At 49.0% G+C, this 19995-nt stretch overlaps 1 protein-coding gene across 3 annotated transcripts in view; it reads left to right on the top strand.

The window, feature by feature from the left end:
- Nucleotides 1-19995, top strand: part of LOC140426872 (actin filament-associated protein 1-like 1) — a 280476-nt gene that overhangs the window by 210152 nt on the left and 50329 nt on the right. For all 3 annotated transcript variants that reach the window (XM_072512117.1, XM_072512116.1, XM_072512115.1), the window contains 3 exons: nucleotides 1667-1878; nucleotides 16620-16765; nucleotides 17584-17665. In XM_072512117.1, the coding sequence (XP_072368218.1) occupies nucleotides 1667-1878; nucleotides 16620-16765; nucleotides 17584-17665 (440 nt within the window). The remainder of the gene's footprint in view (nucleotides 1-1666; nucleotides 1879-16619; nucleotides 16766-17583; nucleotides 17666-19995) is intronic.

The following is a 19995-nucleotide window of genomic DNA, read 5'->3' as shown; positions in this document are numbered from 1 at the left end:
CCTCGATCTCAATAAAAAGTTATATTGATGCTGGGAATAATTAAGACGGCTAATGTTCTAGTCAGGCTGTAGAGAAACGTTTACAAGGTGTCAGGATAGATTTGACATTAAGTAGGCATGGTAAATATAACTGGGCTTTGGGGACTAATGCTTCATGAGTAAAGCCAGCGGCATTACAATCTAGTTGGATGTTCAAAAGGCATTAACAAGTGACCCTTTGTAAACTTTGCCTACATGCAAGTTGTCTTTTCAACAAAACAACAGGGTGGATTGAGTAGGAGTAATTATAGTCAGATTTTATAGCACCTCAGACAATACCAAAATAATCATTAGTGTAGATTTTCGCAAATACAATTGAACTACATTTGATGATTTTTGTCTCCACCACTTTTCCCCCGCCACCCCTGCCCACACACCATACCCCCACCCCCCAATTCCCTGTACAATTTTGATGTGATTAGTACCATGATTACCACCCTCTCACCAGTAACTCCTTTAAAGTGGTCATAAGCCTCTTCAATAATTACATCCAACCCTTTGTATCTTGTTATGTTCTTCCCTATTTCATTTAATAGATCCTCATTTATGCCTTATTCTTTTCTTTAGACTCATTGCCCCTGGCTGAAGTTTGAGCAACAGTTTCTAATTGGGATTATACTAAAGCTACCTTAACTGGCCCCTGTGCTCCTAGGACATGGAAATGTCACATGGCCGCTCCTGATCTATCCATTGATTTAGTGGTACCAGAAATTAGGCATGTATGGGTTTCGAATTAGGAAATATGAAGCTGGACCTTGCCGAGCGAGGGCAAGATCCAGATCATAAGACCATAAGACCATAAAACATAGGAGCGGAAGTAAGGCCTTTCGGCCCATCGAGTCCACTCCACCATTCAATCATGGCATCTCACGACGTCTCGTTAGATCTTGCAAGGCGTTCTGAGCATTGCAAATCACATAACAGGCCTCTCGCGAGGGTTGCACATAAACATGAGTTTTGTTGGTCTCAATGCAGTTCCTGTTGGGCACTAGTTGTACCACAATATTTAGGCAGCTTCCTTATTGGGTCCACTAGGTGACTGGTGTGGACGATGCTCTATACCACTGATCATCATCTGAAGTTAGGGCAGAGATATATTTGAGGGCAAAGTAAAGGAAACTCTTTCTTTGCATACCCCTTTTTTCCCAGTAACAATATCCCCTCACCGTGGCAGCATAGTTTGGGTGACTGTCTTTGTGAAGTTTGCACATTCTCCCCGTGTCTCTGTGGGTTTCCTCCTCTGGGTGCTCCGGTTTCCTCCCACAATCCAAAGATCTGTATGTTAGATAGATTGGCCATGCTAAATTGTACCTTCGTGTCCAAAGTTAGGTGCGGTTACGGGGATGGGGGAGGGAAAATGGGACTGAGTAGGGTGCTCTTTCAGAGCGTCGATGCAGACTCGATGGGCCAATTGGCCTCCTTCTGCACTGTAGGTATTCGATGATAATTAATCAGATTTCTGCTGTTTAGCTACAACAAATCTAGAAATGTTACCAATATGTGGAGCAAAGTGGTGATCAATGGGAGTAAGATTGAAATGTGATGCACTGTCTGCACTCAAGCTTGTGTTCAATGTAAAATGTTCATTGCAGTGTCTGTCATGCTTTGTGCCTTAACTCCATTCCAGGCTACCTCAATGTGATGGTTAACAACTACTGGAGAGAGCGCTGGTGTCGACTGAAAGGCAATAGGCTGTACTTCCATAAGGACAGGACAGATCTAAGGACACACGTGAGCTCCATTGTGCTGAAGGGGTCTGAGGTGGTGCCAGGATTCGGACCGAAACATCCTTTTGCTTTCCGGATCCTTCGAAATGGACAGGATGTTCGTGTGCTAGAGGTGCAGTTATAATTAATTATCAGGCAACAGCTAGTTTTGGGTAAAGAACAATCTAAGCTAAATATGAGAATGACAAAGGACATTTGGGGTGGGATTCTTTGGAAACCGGCGGGGGGTGGGGGGGGGGGCGCGACTCCAGCGCGAAGGAGTGGCGTGAACCAGTCCGACGTCGGGCCGCACCGTTCAGGGGCTAGGCCGGCGCCGGAGTGGTTTGCGCCGCACCGGTCAGCGCGGAAGGGGCTTGGCGCCATGCCAACCGGTGTCGAAGGGCCTCCGCTGGCCAGCGCGAGTTGGCGCATGCGCAGGGGGGGGTTCATCTCCGCGCGGACTGTTACACCGGCCGGCGCGGAGGAATAGAGTGCCCCCGGCACAGGCCCGCCTGCGGATTGGTGGTCCCGATCGCGGGCCAGGCCACCATGGGTGCGCCCCCGGGGCCAGATTCCCCCCCCCCCCCCCTCCGAGGTCCCCGGAGGCCGCCCGCGGAGCCAGGTTCCGCCGGTAAGTACCTGTCGTAACATACGCCAACGGGTCCGGCCACAAACGGGCGGCCACTCGGTCCATCGCGGGCCAGAGAATCGCCGGAGGGGCCGCTGCCAGCGGTCGCCGACCGGCGAGGCGCGTTTCTCGTCCCCGCCATATCCCCAGCGCCGGAGAACCCGGCAGGGGCGGAATTCACGCCGCCCCCCGGCGATTCTCCGACCCGGCAGGGGGTCGGAGAATCCTGCCCTTGGTCTCTCAAGCTCATTCTGGGGCATTGTAGTTAACTGAGACTGGTATCTAAATGCATTTTTAACTCCTTGAATATTTTTGATTCCTTTACATCGCATGGTCGATTATTCTACAGGTGACTGAAATGGGCACACACAGTTTATGCAATAAACAAATGAGCTATTAAGTGAGACCCAAGGGCCGCGGGAGAATGCAGAATAGAAGGAAATTAATATAAGTAAGACAGTTGTATTGGAAAAATTATTGGGATGGAAAGTTGATAAAGGACCTGATATTACACATCTCAGTATGTTAAAGAGATTGCATTCGAGATAGTGGATGCATTGGTGATCATCATCCAAAATTCTATAGATTCTAGAATGGTCAAGAAGAGAGGAAGTGAGAAATCAGTGGTTGGGAAATCCCAGAATCTGTTATATAGGATGTGATAAATAGACAGTTGGACAGGCATTATCTGATTGGGCATAGTCTTTTAAAAAATATATTTTTATTCAAATTTTTACATATTTTCAACAAACAGAAAAAAGAAAAACAAAGAATGCATAAATAAACCTCTTACAACTACATAAACACAGTAGTAAACACAAAGTACACCCCTCCCCTTCCCCCCCGTGTTGCTGCTGCTGCTGACCACCTCCTTACGCTCCGCTAGAAAGTCTAGGAATGGTTGCCACCGCCTGAAGAATCCTTGCACAGACATTACCATCTCCAATTTAATGAATCCTGCCATGTCGCTGATCCAGGCTTCCACGCTTGGGAGCGTCGCATCTTTCCACTGTAGCAGAATCCTCCGCCAGGCTACCAGGGACGCAAAGGCCAGAATACCGGCCTGTTTCGCCTCCTGCACTCCCTGCTCGTCCGATACCCCAAATAATGCTAACCCCCAACTCTGCTTAACCCGGGTGTTCATCACCCTAATTAGACACCGTCCTTGCAACGCCCCTCCAGAACCCATCCAGTGCCGGGCACGCCCAGAACATATGGCCGTGATTTGCTGCGCTCCCTGAGCACCTCATACACTTGTCTTCCACCCCAAAGAACCTGCTCAGCCTTGCCCCTAACATATGCGCTCTGTGAAGAACCTTAAATTGTATCAGGCTAAGCCTGGCGCAAGAGGAGGAAGAAATAACCCTACCCAGGGCGTCCGCCCATGTAGCCTTGTCTACCTCCTCCCCAAGCTCCTCCTCCCATTTACCCTTTAGCTCCTCCACCGAGGTCTCCTCCTCCTCCTGCATCTCCTGGTAGATCGCCGAGACCTTGCCTTCTCCAACCCACACCCCCGAGAGCACCCTATCCTGGATCCTACGTGCTGGAAGCAGTGGGAACTCCCTCACCTGCCGTCTTACAAACGCCCTTACCTGCATGTACCTGAAGGCATTTCCGGGGGGAAGCCCAAATTGTTCCTCCAGCACCCCAAGGCTCGCAAACGTCCCATCTAAAAACAGGTCCCCCATCCTTCTAATTCCTGCCCTGTGCCAGCTCAGGAACCTTCCATCCATTCTCCCCGGGACGAACCGATGGTTCTCTCAGATCAGGGACCAAACCGAAGCCTCTACTTCACCCCTGTGGCATCTCCACTGCCCCCAAATTTTCAAAGTCGCTGCCACCACCGGACTCGTGGTGTACCTTGTCGGCGGGAGCGGCAGCGGTGCTGTCACCAGCTCTCTCAGACTCGTGCCCACACAGGACGCCATCTCCAGCCTCTCCCACGCCGCCCCCTCCCCCTCCATTACCCACTTTCGTATCATCGCCACATTGGCAGCCCAGTAGTACCCACACAGATTAGGCAACGCTAACCCTCCTCTGTCCCTACTCCGTTCCAGAAACACCCTTCTCACCCTCGGGGTCTTTTTCGCCCACGTGAATCCCATGAAGCTCCTGCTGACCCGCTTAAAAAAGGCCTTAGGGATCAGGATAAGGAGGCACTGGAATACAAAAAGGAACCTCGGGAGCACCGTCATTTTCCCCGACTGCACCCTACCTGCCAGGGAGAATGGCAGCATATCCCACCTTTTAAACTCCTCCTCCATCTGCTCCACCAGTCGTGTCAAGTTGAGCTTGTGTAGGGCTCTCCAGCTCCTGGCCACCTGGATCCCCAGGTACCGAAAACTCCTTTCCGCCCTCTTCAATGGAAGCTCATCTATCCCCCTTCCCTGGTCCCCTGGGTGTACCACGAAGAGCTCACCCCACGTTTAGCTTATACCCGGAAAAGTCCCCAAACTCCCTGAGGATCCGCATCACCTCCGGCATCCCCCCACTGGGTCCGCCACATACAGTAATAGGTCATTGGCATACCACGATACCCAGTGTTCCTCCCCCCGCCGGACCAGCCCCCTCCAGTTCCTGGACTCCCTTAAAGCCATAGCCAAAGGCTCAATTGCCAATGCAAATAGCAAGGGGGATAAGGGGCACTCCTGCCTCGTCCCCCTGTACAGCCGAAAGTATTCCGACCTCCTCCGATTCGTGGCCACACTCGCCACCGGGGCTTCGTAAAGTAGCCTAACCCAACTAATGAACCCCTCCCCGAACCCATACCTCCTCAACACTTCCCAAAGGTACCCCACTCCACCCTATCGAAGGCCTTCTCAGCGTCCATCGCCGCCACTATCTCCACTTCCCCCTCCACTGCAGGCATCATGATTACGTTAAGGAGCCTCCGCACATTGATATTCAGCTGCCTTCCCTTCACAAAACCCGTCTGGTCCTTGTGAATCACCCCTGGGACACAGTCCTCAATTCTGGTAGCCAACACCTTCGCTAACAGCTTCGCGTCCATGTTGAGGAGCGAGATTGGCCTATACGACCCACACTGTAGTGGGTCCTTATCCTGCTTCAAGAAAAGTGAGATCAGCGCCCTGGACATCGTTGGGGGTAGGCCCCCCCCCCCCCTCCCCCCCACCCCCCTCCCTCGCCTCATTGAAAGTCCTCACTAGTAGAGGGCCTAACAGGTCCATGTACTTCCGGTAAAATTCCACCGGGAACCCATCTGGCCCCGGTGCCTTCCCCGCCTGCATACACCCCAGCCCCTTAGTCAGCTCCTCCAGCCCTACCGGTGCCCTAAGCCCAGCCACCTGCTCCTCCTCCACCCTCGGGAACCTCAGCCGATCCAAAAATCGACGCATCCCCCCCTCCTCCGTCGGGGGCTCAGACCTATACAGCCCCTCATAAAAGTCTCTAAATACCCCATTTATTCCCACCGCACTCCACACCGTGTTCCCCCCTTTATCCCTAACTCCCCCAATCTCCCTCGCTGCCTCCCACTTCCAAAGCTGATGTGCCAACATCCAGCTAGCCTTCTCCCCGTACTCATACACCGCCCCTTGCGCTTTCCTCCACTGCACCTCTGCCTTCTCAGCGAAAACAGCGCGGGAGCAGAGAGAGCCGGGACAGCGAAAACAGCGCCGGAGGAGAGAGCCGGGAGATTTTAAAAGCGCGGGAGGAGAGAGCCGGGACAGCGAAAACAGCGCGGGAGCAGAGAGCGCCGGGACAGCGAAAACAGCGCCGGAGGAGAAAGCCGGGAGATTTTAAAAGCGCGGGAGGAGAGAGCCGGGACAGCGAAAACAGCGCAGGAGCAGAGAGAGCCGGGACAGCGAAAACAGCGCCAGAGGAGAGAGCTGGGAGATTTAAAAAGCGCGGGAGGAGAGAGCCGGGACAGCGAAAACAGCGCGGGAGCAGAGAGAGCCGGGACAGCGAAAACAGCGCCGACGGAGAGAGCCGGAAGATTTAAAAAGCGCGGGAGGAGAGAGCCGTGACAGCGAAAACAGCGCGGGAGCAGAGAGAGCCGGGACAGCGAAAACAGCACGGGAGGAGAGAGCCGGGAGATTTAAAAAGCGCGGGAGGAGAGAGCCGGGACAGTGCTGGGAGAGGTGAGTGCACAAAAGGTGTGGCAGGAGTGCCTTTAGTCACGGAGTGCTGATTGGAACAGAGTGCATCTGAGTTTAGGTGAGTGACTGAGTTCGGGTGAGTGGCGAGAGAGGGCTGTGTTTTTGTTGGTGTTCGGGTTTATCCTTGAGGTTATATTTTTTTTTTTAATTTTTGAAATATTTAAATTAATTCACGAGTTGAATATGGCTGGACAGGTGATGTGCTGTTGCTGTATGATGATGGAACTGGTGGATCCCATTGAGACCGTCAGTGACCACATCTGCAGCAAGTGTTGGCTGCTCGAGGAACTTCGGCTCAGAATTGATGAGCTGGAGACCGAGCTGCACACACTGCGGCACATCAGGGAGGGGGAACATTACCTGGATGCTTTGCTTCAGGAGGCAGTCACACCCGGTAGAATAAGTTCTGTTAATTCGGACAGTGGTCAGGGACAGAGTGGTGTGACTGCAAGGGAGGCAGGTAGGGGGATCCTGAGTTTAGGAGTTGAGGAGCCTCAGCCCTTGATCTTGTCCAACAGGTATGCTCCCTGTGTGGATGAGGAAGAGGGCTGTAGGGAGGATGCGTTGACTGACCACTGCACAGTGGTACAGGAAGCCATTCAAGAGGGTGGAGCAAAAAGACAAGTGGTAGTTGTAGGGGATTCTATAATTAGGGGGATTGATGGCATCCTTTGTAAGCCAGATCGAGAGTCCCGCATGGTATGTTGCCTGCCCGGTGCCAGGGTGAGGGACATCTCTGATCGGCTTGAAAGGATTTTGGAGAGGGAGGGGGAGGATCCAGTTGTTGTGGTCCACGTTGGGACTAACAACATAGGTAAGACTAGGAAAGAGGACCTGTTTGGGGATTATCAAACACTAGGGACTAAATTAAAGAGCAGGTCCTCCAGGGTTATAATCTCTGGATTACTACCCGAGCCACGTGCCAATTGGCATAGGGTTGAGAAAATTAGAGAAGTTAACACGTGGCTAAAGGAGTGGTGCGGGAAAGAGGGATTCCATTTCATGGGGCATTGGCATCAGTACTGGGGCAGGAGGGACCTGTACCGTTGGGACGGTCTTCAGATGAACCATTCTGGGACCAGTGTTCTAGCGAATAGGATAAATAGGTTGGTCACAAGGACTTTAAACTAGCAAGTTGGGGGGAAGGGAAGTGTAAAGCTATGGACAGTATACTGGTTAATGGGGATCAAGGCAGCAGGTTACGTGACAGGTTATTATGTAGAGATATGGGTTCAAAGACGAGGAAAATTAGGAGAAAGGGTAAGAGGAAAAATAAATTGCGAAAAGTTACTGATCAAGGTGTTAGGATTCATAACAAAGACATAAAAAACAGCATAAGTGTACTTTACCTGAATGCTCGTAGTATACGAAATAAGGTAAATGAGTTGATGGCGCAAATCATCGTGAATGACTATGATTTAGTGGCCATTACTGAAACATGGTTAAAATCTGGTCACGACTGGGAGTTAAATATGCAAGGGTATCAGACTATACGAAAGGATAGAATGGATGGTAAGGGCGGTAGTGTAGCTTTGTTGTTTAAGGATGGCATCCGGGCAATAGTAAGGGATGATATTGGTGCTATGGAGGACAAGGTTGACTCAATTTGGGTGGAAATCAGGAATAGTAAGGCGAAAAGGTCACTGATAGGAGTAATCTATAGGCCACCAAATAGTAACAGGATGGTAGGGCAGGCAGTAAGCAAAGAAATAACGGATGCATGTAGAAATGGTACAGCGGTTATCATGGGAGATTTTAATCTGCATATCGATTGGTTTAACCAGGTTGGTAAAGGCAGCCTTGAGGAGGAGGTTATAGAATGTGCCCGGGATAATTTCCTGGAACAGTATGTAATGGAACCTACAAGGGAACAAGCGGTACTAGATCTGGTCCTGTGTAATGAGGCAGGATTGATTAATGATCTCATAGTTCGGGATCCTCTTGGAAGGAGCGACCACAATATGGTGGAATTTAAAATACAGTTGGAGGATGACAAGGTAAAATCAAACACTAGTGTTTTGTGCTTAAACAAAGGCGATGACAATGGGATGAGAGAAGAACTAGCTAAGGTAGACTGGGAGCAAAGACTTCATGGTGAAGCAGTTGAGGAACAGTGGAGAACCTTCCGAGCGATCCTTCACAGTGTTCAGAAAAGGTTCATACCGACAAAAAAGAAAGACGGTAGAAAGGGGAAAAATCGACCGTGGATATCTAAGGAGGTGAGGGAGAGTATCAAATTGAAGGAAAAAACATACAAAGCGGCAAAAATTAGTGGGAGACTAGAGGACTGGGAAGTCTTTAGGGGACAACAGAAAGCTACTAAAAAAGCCATAAAGAAGAGTAAGGTAGACGATGAAAGTAAACTGGCTCAGAACATAAAAGCAGATAGTAAAAGCTTCTACAAATATATAAGACAAAAAAGAGTGGCTAAGGTAAATATTGGTCCTTTGGAAGATGAGAAGGGAGATTTAATAATAGGAGACGGGGAAATGGCTGAGGAGCTGAACAGGTTTTTTGGGTCATTCTTCACAGTGGAGGACACAAATAACATGCCAGTGACTGATGGAAATAAGGATATGATAGGTGAGGACCTTGAGATGATTGTAATCACTAAGGAGGCAGTATTGGGCAAGCTAATGGGGCTAAAGGTAGACAAGTCTCCTGGCCCTGATGGGATGCATCCCAGAGTGTTAAAAGAGATGGCTAGGGAAATTGTAAACGCACTAGTGATAATTTATCAGAATTCACTAGACTCTGGGGTGGTCCCAGAGGATTGGAAAGTAGCAAACGTGACACCACTGTTTAAAAAAGGAGGTTGGCAGAAAGCGGGTAATTATAGGCCAGTAAGCTTAACTTCGGTGTAGGGAAAATGCTGGAATCTATCATTAAGGAGGAAATAGCGGGGCACCTGGAGGGAAATTGTCCCATTGGGCAGACGCAGCATGGGTTCACAAAGGGTAGGTTGTGTCTGACTAATTTGGTAGAATTTTTTGAGGACATTACCAGTGCAGTAGATAACGGGGAGCCAATGGATGTGGTATATCTGGATTTCCAGAACGCTTTTGACAAGGTGCCACACAAAAGGTTGCTGCATAAACTAAAGATGCATGGCATTGAGGGTAAAGTGGTAGCATGGGTAGAGGATTGGTTAACTAACAGAAAGCAGAGAGTGGGGATAAATGGGTGTTTCTCTGGTTGGCAACCTGTAACTAGTGGGGTCCCTCAAGGATCAGTGTTGGGCCCGCAGATGTTCACAATTTACATAGACGATTTAGAGTTGGGGACAAAGTGCAATGTGTCAAAGTTTGCAGACGACACTAAGATGAGTGGTAAAGCAAAAAGTGCAGAGGATACCGGAAGTCTGCAGAAGGATTTGGATAGATTAGGTGAATGGGCTAGGGTCTGGCAGATGGAATTCAATGTTGCCAAGTGTGAGGCTATCCATTTTGGGAGGAATAACAGCAGAATTGATTATTATTTAAACGGTAAGATGTTAAAACATGCTGCTGTGCAGAGGGACCTGGGTGTGCTGGTGCACGAGTCGCAAAAAGTTGGTGTGCAGGTGCAACAGGTGATTAAGAAGGCTAATCGAGTTTTGTCTTTCATTGCTAGAGGGATGAAGTTCAAGACTAGTGAGGTTATGCTGCAATTGTATAGGGTGTTGGTGAGGCCGTATCTGGAGTATTGTGTTCAGTTTTGGTCTCCTTACCTGAGAAAGGACATATTGGCACTGGAGGGAGTGCAGAGGAGATTCACTAGGTTGATCCCAGAGTTGAGGGGATTAGATTATGACGAGAGGTTGAGTAGACTGGGACTGTACTCATTGGAGTTTAGAAGGATGCGGGGGGATCTTATTGAGACACATACAATTATGAAGGTAATAGATAGGATAGATGCAGGCAGGTTGTTTCCACTGGTCGGGGAAAGTAGAACTAGGGGGCTTGGCCTCAAAATAAGGGGAGGTAGATTAAGGACGGAATGTAGGAGGAACTTCTTCACCCAAAGGGTTGTGAATCTCTGGAATTCCTTGCCCAGTGAAGCAGTTGAGGCTCCTTCTTTAAACGTTTTTAAGAAAAAGATAAAGAATAAAGGGATTCGGGGATATGGTGTATGGGCCGGAGAGTGGAGCTGAGTCTACAAAGATCAGCCATGATCTCATTAAATGGCGGAGCAGGCTCGAGGGGCCAGATGGCCTACTCCTGTTCCTAGTTCTTATGTTCTTATGTTCTTGGTGGTCAACAGGTCGAACTCGGCTTGGAGGCTTCATCGCTCCTTGAGTAATCCCTCCTCGGGGACCTCTGCATACCTCCTATCCACCCTTAAAATCTCCCCCACCAATCTCTCCCTCTCTCTCCTCTCCTTCCGGGCCCTAGTGGAGATTAGCTCTCCCCTAATCACTGCCTTCAGCGCCTCCCAGACCACCCCCACCTGCACCTCCCCATTATCGTTAGCCTCTAGATATCTTTCAATGCACCCCCGGATCCGCCCGCTCACCCCCTCATCTGCCAGCCAGCCGACATCCAGGCGCCGCAGAGGGCGCTGGTCCCTCTCTTTCCCTAGCTCCAGCTCCACCCATTGCAGGGCATAGTCTGAGATAGCTATGGCCGAATACTCCGTGTCCTCCACCCTCGGGATTAGTGCCCTGCTCATAACGAAGAAGTCTATTCGGGAGAAAGCTTAATGTTCGTGGAAAAAAAATGAAAATTCCCTGGCCCCTGGCCTGACAAACCTCCATGGGTCCACTCCTCCCATCTGGTCCATAAATCCCCTCAGCACCTTGGCCGCAGCCGGCCTCTTACCCGTCCTGGACCTGGAGCAGTCCAATGCTGAATCCAGTACCGTGTTGAAGTCCCCCCACCATTATCAAGCTCCCTGCCTCCAGGTCCGGAATCCGGCCCAACATGCGCCGCATAAATCCGGCACCGTCCCAATTTGGGGCATATACATTCACTAATACCACCCGCACCCCCTGCAGCTTACCACTCACCATCACCATCACATACCTACCTCCATTGTCTGCCACGATGTTCAGCGCATCAAATGACCTGTTTCCCCACCTAAATCGCCACCCCTCGCCTCTTTGCATCCAACCCCGAGTGGAAAACCTGCCCTACCCACCCCTTTCTCAGCCTAACCTGGTCTGCTCCCCTCAAATGCGTCTCCTGGAGCATAACCACATCTGCCTTCAGTCCCTTCAGGTGTGCGAACACACGGGCCCTCTTGACCGGCCCATTCAGCCCTCTCACATTCCAAGTTATCAGCCGGATCAGGGGGCTTCCCGCCCCCCCCCCCCCCACTCCCGATTAGCCATCCCCTTTTCTAGGCCAGCCACGTGCCTGCGCCTCCCGCACTCTCCATTCCCCCCAGCGGCAGGCCCCCGCTCCGACTCTCTCTCCGAGCTCCAGCTCCCCTTTGGCCAATGCAGCAGCAACCTAGTTCCCCCGTCCCCCCAGCTAGGTCCCCCCCCAGCTGCATTGCTCCCCCCATAGCACTCCCGTAAGTCAGCTGACTCCTGCTGACCCTGGCCACTCCCGCCACTCCATCGACCCCCCAGTGTGGTAGTCTCCCCCTCCCCCCTCCTGTCCATCAGCGGGCGCTCCTCTACAACACTGCCCTTCCCCACCAGCCCCGCCCCCTTCCTTCCCCAGCGCGGGCAAAAGCCCGCGCTTTCCATCAAACCGGCCCCGCCCTCTCTGGCGCAGCTCCCTTTTGCAGCCTGATCCCAGCTCCCCCACCTCGGGCCTCCCATCTCCCCTCCCCCCCCAATGGGGTCCCGTCTTTCCAACCACTGACGCCCACATTCTCACAAAACTCCCACTTCGAACCATTTCACCCTACCCCACCCAGCATCCAAGGAAACAGTACAGAACAGAACAGATCATCCCCCAACATCCCCCAAAACACAGTGACCACAGTAGCCACCCCGCGACATCCCCTCACAACCGACCCTCAGTCCGTGTCCAACTTTTCGGCCTGAATAAAGGTCCACGCCTCCTCCTGCGTCTCAAGGTAATGATGCAGGTCCTTAAACATGACCCACAGTCGCGCCGCCTGCAGCATCCCAAATTTCACCCCCTTCCGATGCAGAACCGCCTTAGCCCGATTGTAACCGGCCCTCTTCTTGGCCACCTCTGCGCTCCAGTCCTGGTATATACGGACCTCTGCATTCTTCCACCTGCTGCTCCTCTCCTTTTTTACCCATCTTAGGACACACTCCCTGTCCACCAAGCGGTGGAACCGCACCAATACCGCCCACGGTTGCTCGTTAGACTTGGGCCTCCTTGCCAGGACTCGGTGGGCTCCATCCAGCTCCAGGGGCCTCGGTAAGGCACCCGCGTCCATCAACGTGATCAGCATCGTGACCACCTATGCTCCAGCATCCGACCCCTCCACTCCCTCCGGGAGACCCAGAATCCGCAGGTTCTTCCTCCTCGACCGATTCTCCATGTCCTCGAACTTCTCCTGCCATTTCTTATGCAGCGCCTCGTGCACCTCTACCTTCACCGCCAGGCCCAATATCTCGTCCTCATTCTCCGAGGCCTTCTACCGCACCTCCCGGATCGCCGCCCCTTGGGCCTTCTGGGTCTCGACCAGCTTGTCGATCGAAGCCTTCATCGGCTCCAGCAGCTCTGCTTTCAATTCCGTGAAGCAGCGCTTGAGAAACGCGTGCTGCTCTTGCGACCACTGCGCCCACGCTGCCTGGTCTCCACCCGCCGCCATCTTGGTTTTCCTCCCTCGCACTTTTCGCTGCACCAAAATTACTTTTTTCACCGCTCCGCTCCTGGTCCAATCCATACAGTGCCGGGGAAATCGTACTGTCACCTTTCCACACTGGGAACCGTCGAACAAATGCCGCTGGGGCCCCTAAAAAGAGCCCAAAAGTCCGTTTCTGGCGGGAGCTGCCGAATGTGCGACTTAGCTCAGCATAGCCGCAACTGGAAGTCCTGATTGGGCATAGTAAGCATGGATCTACTATTGGGAAATCACATTTGACAAAAGTGTTGGGAGTTTTTTGAAGATATTACTAACAAAATTGATAAAGGAGAGTCAATGGATGTAGTGTATTTGGACTTTCAAAAGGATTTTGATAAAGTCCCCAACAGGAACTCAACAGCAAAATTAAAGCACATAGGATGGGAATCAACATCCTGTCATGGATTGAGGACTGGCTAAAAGGCAAAAAACCGAGAGTAGGAATAAATGGGTCATTCTCTCATTGGCAGGCTGTGGCTAGTGGGGTACCACAAGAATCAGTACTTGGACCCGAGATGCTCACAATATATATCAATGGTTTGAATGTGGGGACCAAATAAGTTTGCAGATGATACAAAGCTAGGCGAGAATGTGTTGTGAGGAAGATGTAAAGTGGCTACAGGAGGATTTGAACAGACTTGGTGAGTAGGTAAGAACATGAGAGAATATAATGTGGAAAAATGTTGAAGGAACCGATGTACAGAGTATTTTCTAAATGGTAAGAATTTAAAAAGCATAGATGTACAGAGGGACCTGGTGTCTTTGTCCGTAAGTCACTGAATACTAACATGCAGCCACCTTTGGTACATTGGTTAGTACTGCTACCTCACAGAGCCAGGGACCCGGGTTCAATTCCCGGTTGGTTGACAGCGTGGAGTTTGCCCTTTCTCCCTTTGTCTTCATGGGTTTCCTCCAGGTGCTCCGGTTTTCTTCCAAAGTCCAAAGATGTGCAGGTTGGGTGACTTGGCCATGCTAAGTTGCCCCTTAGTGTCCAAAAAAGGTTAGGTGGGGTTTCTGGGTTACGGAGGTCGGGTGGAGGTGTGGGCCTAGGTAGGGTACTCTTTCCTAAGGTTGGTGCAGACTCGATGGGTCGAATGGCCTCCTTCTGCACTGTAGGGATTCTATGGATTCTATTGAAAGAGGATTTGAGTACAGGAATAGTGAGGTCTTGCTTCAGTTGTATAGGAGCTGGTTAGACTGCACCTGGGGTGCTGCGTGCAGTTTTTGTCCCCGAACCTTAGGATGGATATTATTACCATAGAGGGAGTGGGTTCACTAGACTTGTTCTGGGAATGGTGGGATTATCGACTGAAGAGAAATTGGGCAAACTGGGCCTATACTCTCTAGAGTTTTGAAGAGTGAGGGATGATATCATCGGAACTTGCAAAACACTTAAAGGAATAGAAGGATAGATGCAGGTAAGATGTTTCCCATGGTTGGAGAGTCTAGAACCAGAAGGCACAATTTCAAAATAAGGGGATGCCACTTCGGACCGAGATGAGGAGAAATTTCTTTACAGGAGGTTGTGAAACTTTGGAATTCTCTACTCCAGATGGCTGTGGAAGCTCAGGCATTATGTATGTTTAAAGCAGAGATTGATAGATTTCTGATTAACAATAATGGAAAGGGTTATGGAGATTGTGGGTGTAAAAGGCATTGAAAAGTCCGATCAGCCATGTTTATATTAAATGGCAGAGTAGGATGTGGATTTGGGTTTATTGTCACATGTACCGAGGTACAGTGAAAATTATTGTTCTGCGTACAGTCTAGACACATCATTCCATACATGAAAAAATATAGGACTTATAAACTTAGGTTTGACAGGCTGAATAGCCTACTCCTGTTCCTATGTTCCAAACAGTGAACAGACCGACAAGGTCCCAGCTTTGACCATCATCTCATCTTGGATAGCTAAGATTAACCCGGGCACTCATAGTGATTCTGCAGTTGACCTCAGCACCAATTAAATTACAGAGAAGTTCCTGTTCCTGATCGTTTTGTTTCTTGGAAGTGTGTCCGTGTCAAGGTTAGATGAGGAAGGATTCAGTCAAAATAGAGTTGGAACTACATTGAATTTTACAGCACAGAAATGGACCTTTCAGCCCAAAAGTCTATGCCATGTGTTTCTGCTCTTCCCATCTTACATCATCTCACCCTTGCAAATGTGCTTCTGCTCCTTTCTCTCTCATGTACTCATCTAACTTTCCCTTAAATGCATCTGTTCTATTTACCTGAACCATTCCATGTGGTAGTGAGTCCCACATATTCACTACTCTCTCGGCGGTTCTGCATTGTCGCACGTCCTGAAAGCTGCCTTGGCTGCAGCCTCGGGTAAGCATTCTCCAAGGCGGCCTTCAGGACGCACGAAAACGCAGAATCGCCGAGCAGTAACTGATAGCCAAGTTCCGCACACAGGAGTACAGCCTCAACCGGGACCTCGGATCCATGTCGCATTACATTCACCCCCCACCATCTGGCCTGGGCTTGCAAAATCCAACCAACTGTTATGGCTTGAGACAATTCACACCCCTTTAACCTGTGATCATCCCTCTCTCCAGTGGCTCTGTCTGGACCTGTAAAGACTTAATTACCTGCAAAGACTCGCATTCAAAGTATCGTCTTCATCATTGACTTTGTCTATATATATATGTTCTGAAACCCACCTTTTCATTCACCTGAGGAAGGAGCTGCGCTCCGAAAGCTAGTGATTTGAAACAAACCTGTTGGATTTTAACCAGGTGTTGTAAGACTTCTTACTTTGTATTCTTTGATTGCATGGGACTGTGTTTCTTTTTAAATAACAGTGAAAATTAATGTTATAATAAAAGTGAGAACATGTACATCAGTCACATAATCAGAAATTGATAAATAGGAATCAAAAAACATTTGGTTGAGGAATCACAGAATTGTTACAGTGTGGAAGGCCCATCATGTCCGCACTAGCTCTCATAATGAGCAAGTCACTTAGTGCCATTCCCCACCTACGCCACATAAATCTGCACATTTTCCCTTTTCAGATATCAGCCGAATTCCCTTTTGAACACCTCAATTGAAGCTGACTCTCAGGCAGTGTATTCCAAACCTTAACTACTCGTTGCATGTATGAGTTTTCCTTATGTTGCTTTGGCTTCTGTTGCCAATAACTGTTGAATTAAATCTGACCTCTCATTCTCGATCTTTTACCATTGCGATCAGTTTCTCTCTATCTACTCTGCCCAGACCCCTCACGATTTTGAATACCTCTATCACATCTCCACCCGGCCTCCTAAGAAGCACTTCCAAATGATTTCCTAGTTGAGGAATTTTGTTTTTCATTATGAATTCTTTATCTGATACTCGAGTATCATTCACAGTTCTCCCTTGTGCCTATTACAGACCAGCTCCTCTGAGGAGATGGGTCGATGGCTTGGACTTCTGCTTGCAGAGACAGGCTCAACCACGCAGCCAGAGGCTCTGCATTATGATTATGTGGATGTGGAAACAATAGCAAACATAGTGGATGCAGTTAGACATTCTTTCTGGTGAGTACTCTATCTATTATGTATAAAATGAACAAGAAGCCTAATTTGTGGTGCTAATACCTTATTGTCATTTATCATGCTAAAAGATCAAATCCTTACTCCATTTGCAACTAGAGTCCGGAATTAAAACAGTAAATATATTCAACAATTTCTGGAGGAATCTGCACAGATTTTAACCCTTTTTGTCTCTTCTTTCCAACCGTCCTCTGAGTCTTCTTTATGTGTGGGTTTGGACAGTGAGCGTTAGTCATTTGAACATGGTGGCACTTGTAAACTAATACAATTCTTTGCTCGCACAATGCACGGTGGCACAGTGGTTAGCACTGCTGCCTCACAGCGCTAGGAACCCGGGTTTGATTCCAACCTCGGGTGAGTGTCTGCATGGAGTTTGCACATTCTCCCCGTGTCTGCGTGGATTTCCTCCCGGTGTTCCGGTTTCCAGTCTAATTTTCCAGCAGATTTAAAACAGTCCAACAATGTGCAGTTTAGGTGGATTGACCATGCTAATTTGCGCCTTAGTGTCCAAAGATGTGCCAGTTAGGTGGGATTACAGGGTTACGGCGATAGGCAGAGGGAGTGGGAGTGGGTCTAGGTGACGTGCTCTTTCAGAGGTTTGGAGCAGACTCGATGGGCTAAATAGCCTGCTTCTGCACTGTAGAATATTGATGAGTAATTTCAGCACTGGTCACTAGATAATAAACAGAAGCTGAATCCTCCCCCTTAGTCTGTGAATGACAAACCTCACTTGTGTGGTTTTGTTTCTCTGTGTGGAATATGACCATGTTTAGTGGATTAACTTATTTTGTTTCATTACCTAGGTGGGCGACTTCCTCAAATAATTCTGCACTTTATCTGTCCGATTCCAGAACATATGATGAAGTACCATATGAGAAAGTACAGGTGAGATACCTCGTGGTTAATAATGTTCTCAAGCAACATTTAAACAGAATTCAGACAATGGTTGCAAAGAATCATTTTTATCAGATTTTCTAAATTACCAATATTATAGATCCGTTTTTGTGACAGGACGAATGATGAGGCTAACAGCACTGTCCATTATAATAGGGTGAAGCAGCCAGCAACTTTTGACATCCACACATGCACAGTTAAATGCATCATATCGATTGATTCCAGAGATGAGAGGTTTATTTTATGAAGGGAGATTGAGCCGTTTAGGCCGATGCTCTCTTGAGTTTCGAACAATGAGAGAAGATCCGATTTTTATAATCTTTATTGTCACAAGTAGGCTTACATTAACACTGCAATGAAGTTACTGTGAAAAGCCCCTAGTTGCCACATTCCAGCGCCTGTTCGAGTACACTGAGGGAGAATTCAGAATGTCCAAATTGCCTAAGAGCACGTCTTTCAGGACTTGTGGGAGGAAACCAGAGCACCCGGAGGAAACCCGCGCAGACCCGGGGACAAAGTGCAAGCTCCACACAGACAGTGACCCAAGCAGGGAATCGAACCTGGGACCCTGGCGCTGTGAAGCAACAATGCTAACCACTGTGCTACCATGCCGTGAGGTATATAAGATGATAAAAGGTATTGACAAAGCAGATGTAAAACGGATGCTTCCTCTTGCGGGGCAATCTAGAATGAGAGGTCATAGTTTTGGGCTAAGGAATAGCAGATTTAAAACAGAGCTCAGGAGAAATTACCTCCAAGGGTCATGAATCCATGGAATTCACTACCGTAGAGTGCGGTGGCTGCCAGGTCATTGAATAAATTTAAGGAGGATATAGACAGGTTTTTAATCAGTAATGGGTTGAAGAGTTATGGAGAACGGGTGGGAACTCTGGTTCCGAGTGATTGGACTACATTCCGATCACTTGGATCGATTTCTCCAATACTGGAGATGTTCCCTGATCGCTGGGCGGCCCCTAAGTGTCCGTTAGCCTCCCTTTGTCTTGGCTCCTGCTGGTGCCGAGGAGTCTGGCTTGGCCTTATTCACCTCACATGTTTCAATTGTTCCCGGGGATCACTCATTAGTATGCAGATGGCTGTGAGTTACAGTGCTGTCTGGGCTTTTGCAAGTTCTAATACACAGGAGATTTTGCACTTGCTAGTTTTTGCCTGTGTTGGCTGAATTTCCCTGCAGTCTTTGCGGATCCCCATTTTAAGTCGGGAAGTGGCCAACCCAGGTGGCTACAAGGCCGAGATGAGATCAGCCATGATTGCATTGAATGGCAGAGCGGGCTGGAGGGGCTGAATTGTCCACTCTTATGTTCTGATGTTATCCCAGAAATCCATATTGTGAGCTTTCGCTGTACCGCCTCCCAAGCAAGTAAGTCTTTCTTTAGATATGGAGACTAAAGCTGCGACTGTATTATAGTTGTCCCGATACAATTGCAACAACAGTTCCTTGCTCTTGACCCCTGTTTTTTTGCAATAAAGACCAACATGCCATTTTCTTTCCTCGTTACCCCAATTCTGTGAGTGCTTATCTTGTGTTTTCATCTTTTGTGCGGCACTTATCAAACATCTTTTAGAAATCCAAGTAGACTACATCTGCTGATTCCACCTCTACCCTAATCATTATAGCCTCGAAAAAACTATAATAAATTTATCAGGCACGATTTTCCTTTCTTGAAACCACGTTGACTCTACCTGATCATCCTTTGATTGTCTATGTGATTGTATGGATATCAGCATTTTCGCAATGATTTATGTTGGGCTGGCCGGCCTGAAGTTCCCTGTTTTTTCTCTCTCCTTCCTTTCTTCTATAACAGTGCCACATTTGATAACGTCCAATATGCAGAGACCAGACTAGAATGTTGGGAACTTTGGAAACATATAACCAATGCATCTGCTACCTCTGCAGCTATCTCTTTTAGAACCTTAGGATGTGGACCATCACATTCTGGGGATTTCTTGTTTCTTAGTTCCTGAGGTTTCCCTTATTACTTTTACCCTGCCGACACTATTTACTTTGGATTTTCATCCACAAGGTGGGTATCTAGAGTCAAGAAAAATCCTGTGGGTTTGGGTGGTGGTGGTGGGGGGCTAAGGGGCGGGGTATGGCTGGGGTCTTGCAGCTGCAGGCTGCAGCAAGGCCAGCTGACCCAGGAGAAAGTTTGGAGGCAACCACAGTAACTATCAGGTCCAGAGATGGGCTGTTTATAAAGCCTGGTGCTATGAGACTTTGTCCCAGTTAAAATCAAAACAGAAAAACCATCCACACATCCAACCTCACACATTCCCGACACCTCATCCATGCCACTTCATGC

Source organism: Scyliorhinus torazame, chromosome 7 (genome assembly GCF_047496885.1).
Source record: "Scyliorhinus torazame isolate Kashiwa2021f chromosome 7, sScyTor2.1, whole genome shotgun sequence".
NCBI classification, from domain to species: Eukaryota; Metazoa; Chordata; class Chondrichthyes; order Carcharhiniformes; family Scyliorhinidae; genus Scyliorhinus; species Scyliorhinus torazame.
This window is presented reverse-complemented; position numbering and strand designations above follow the sequence as displayed.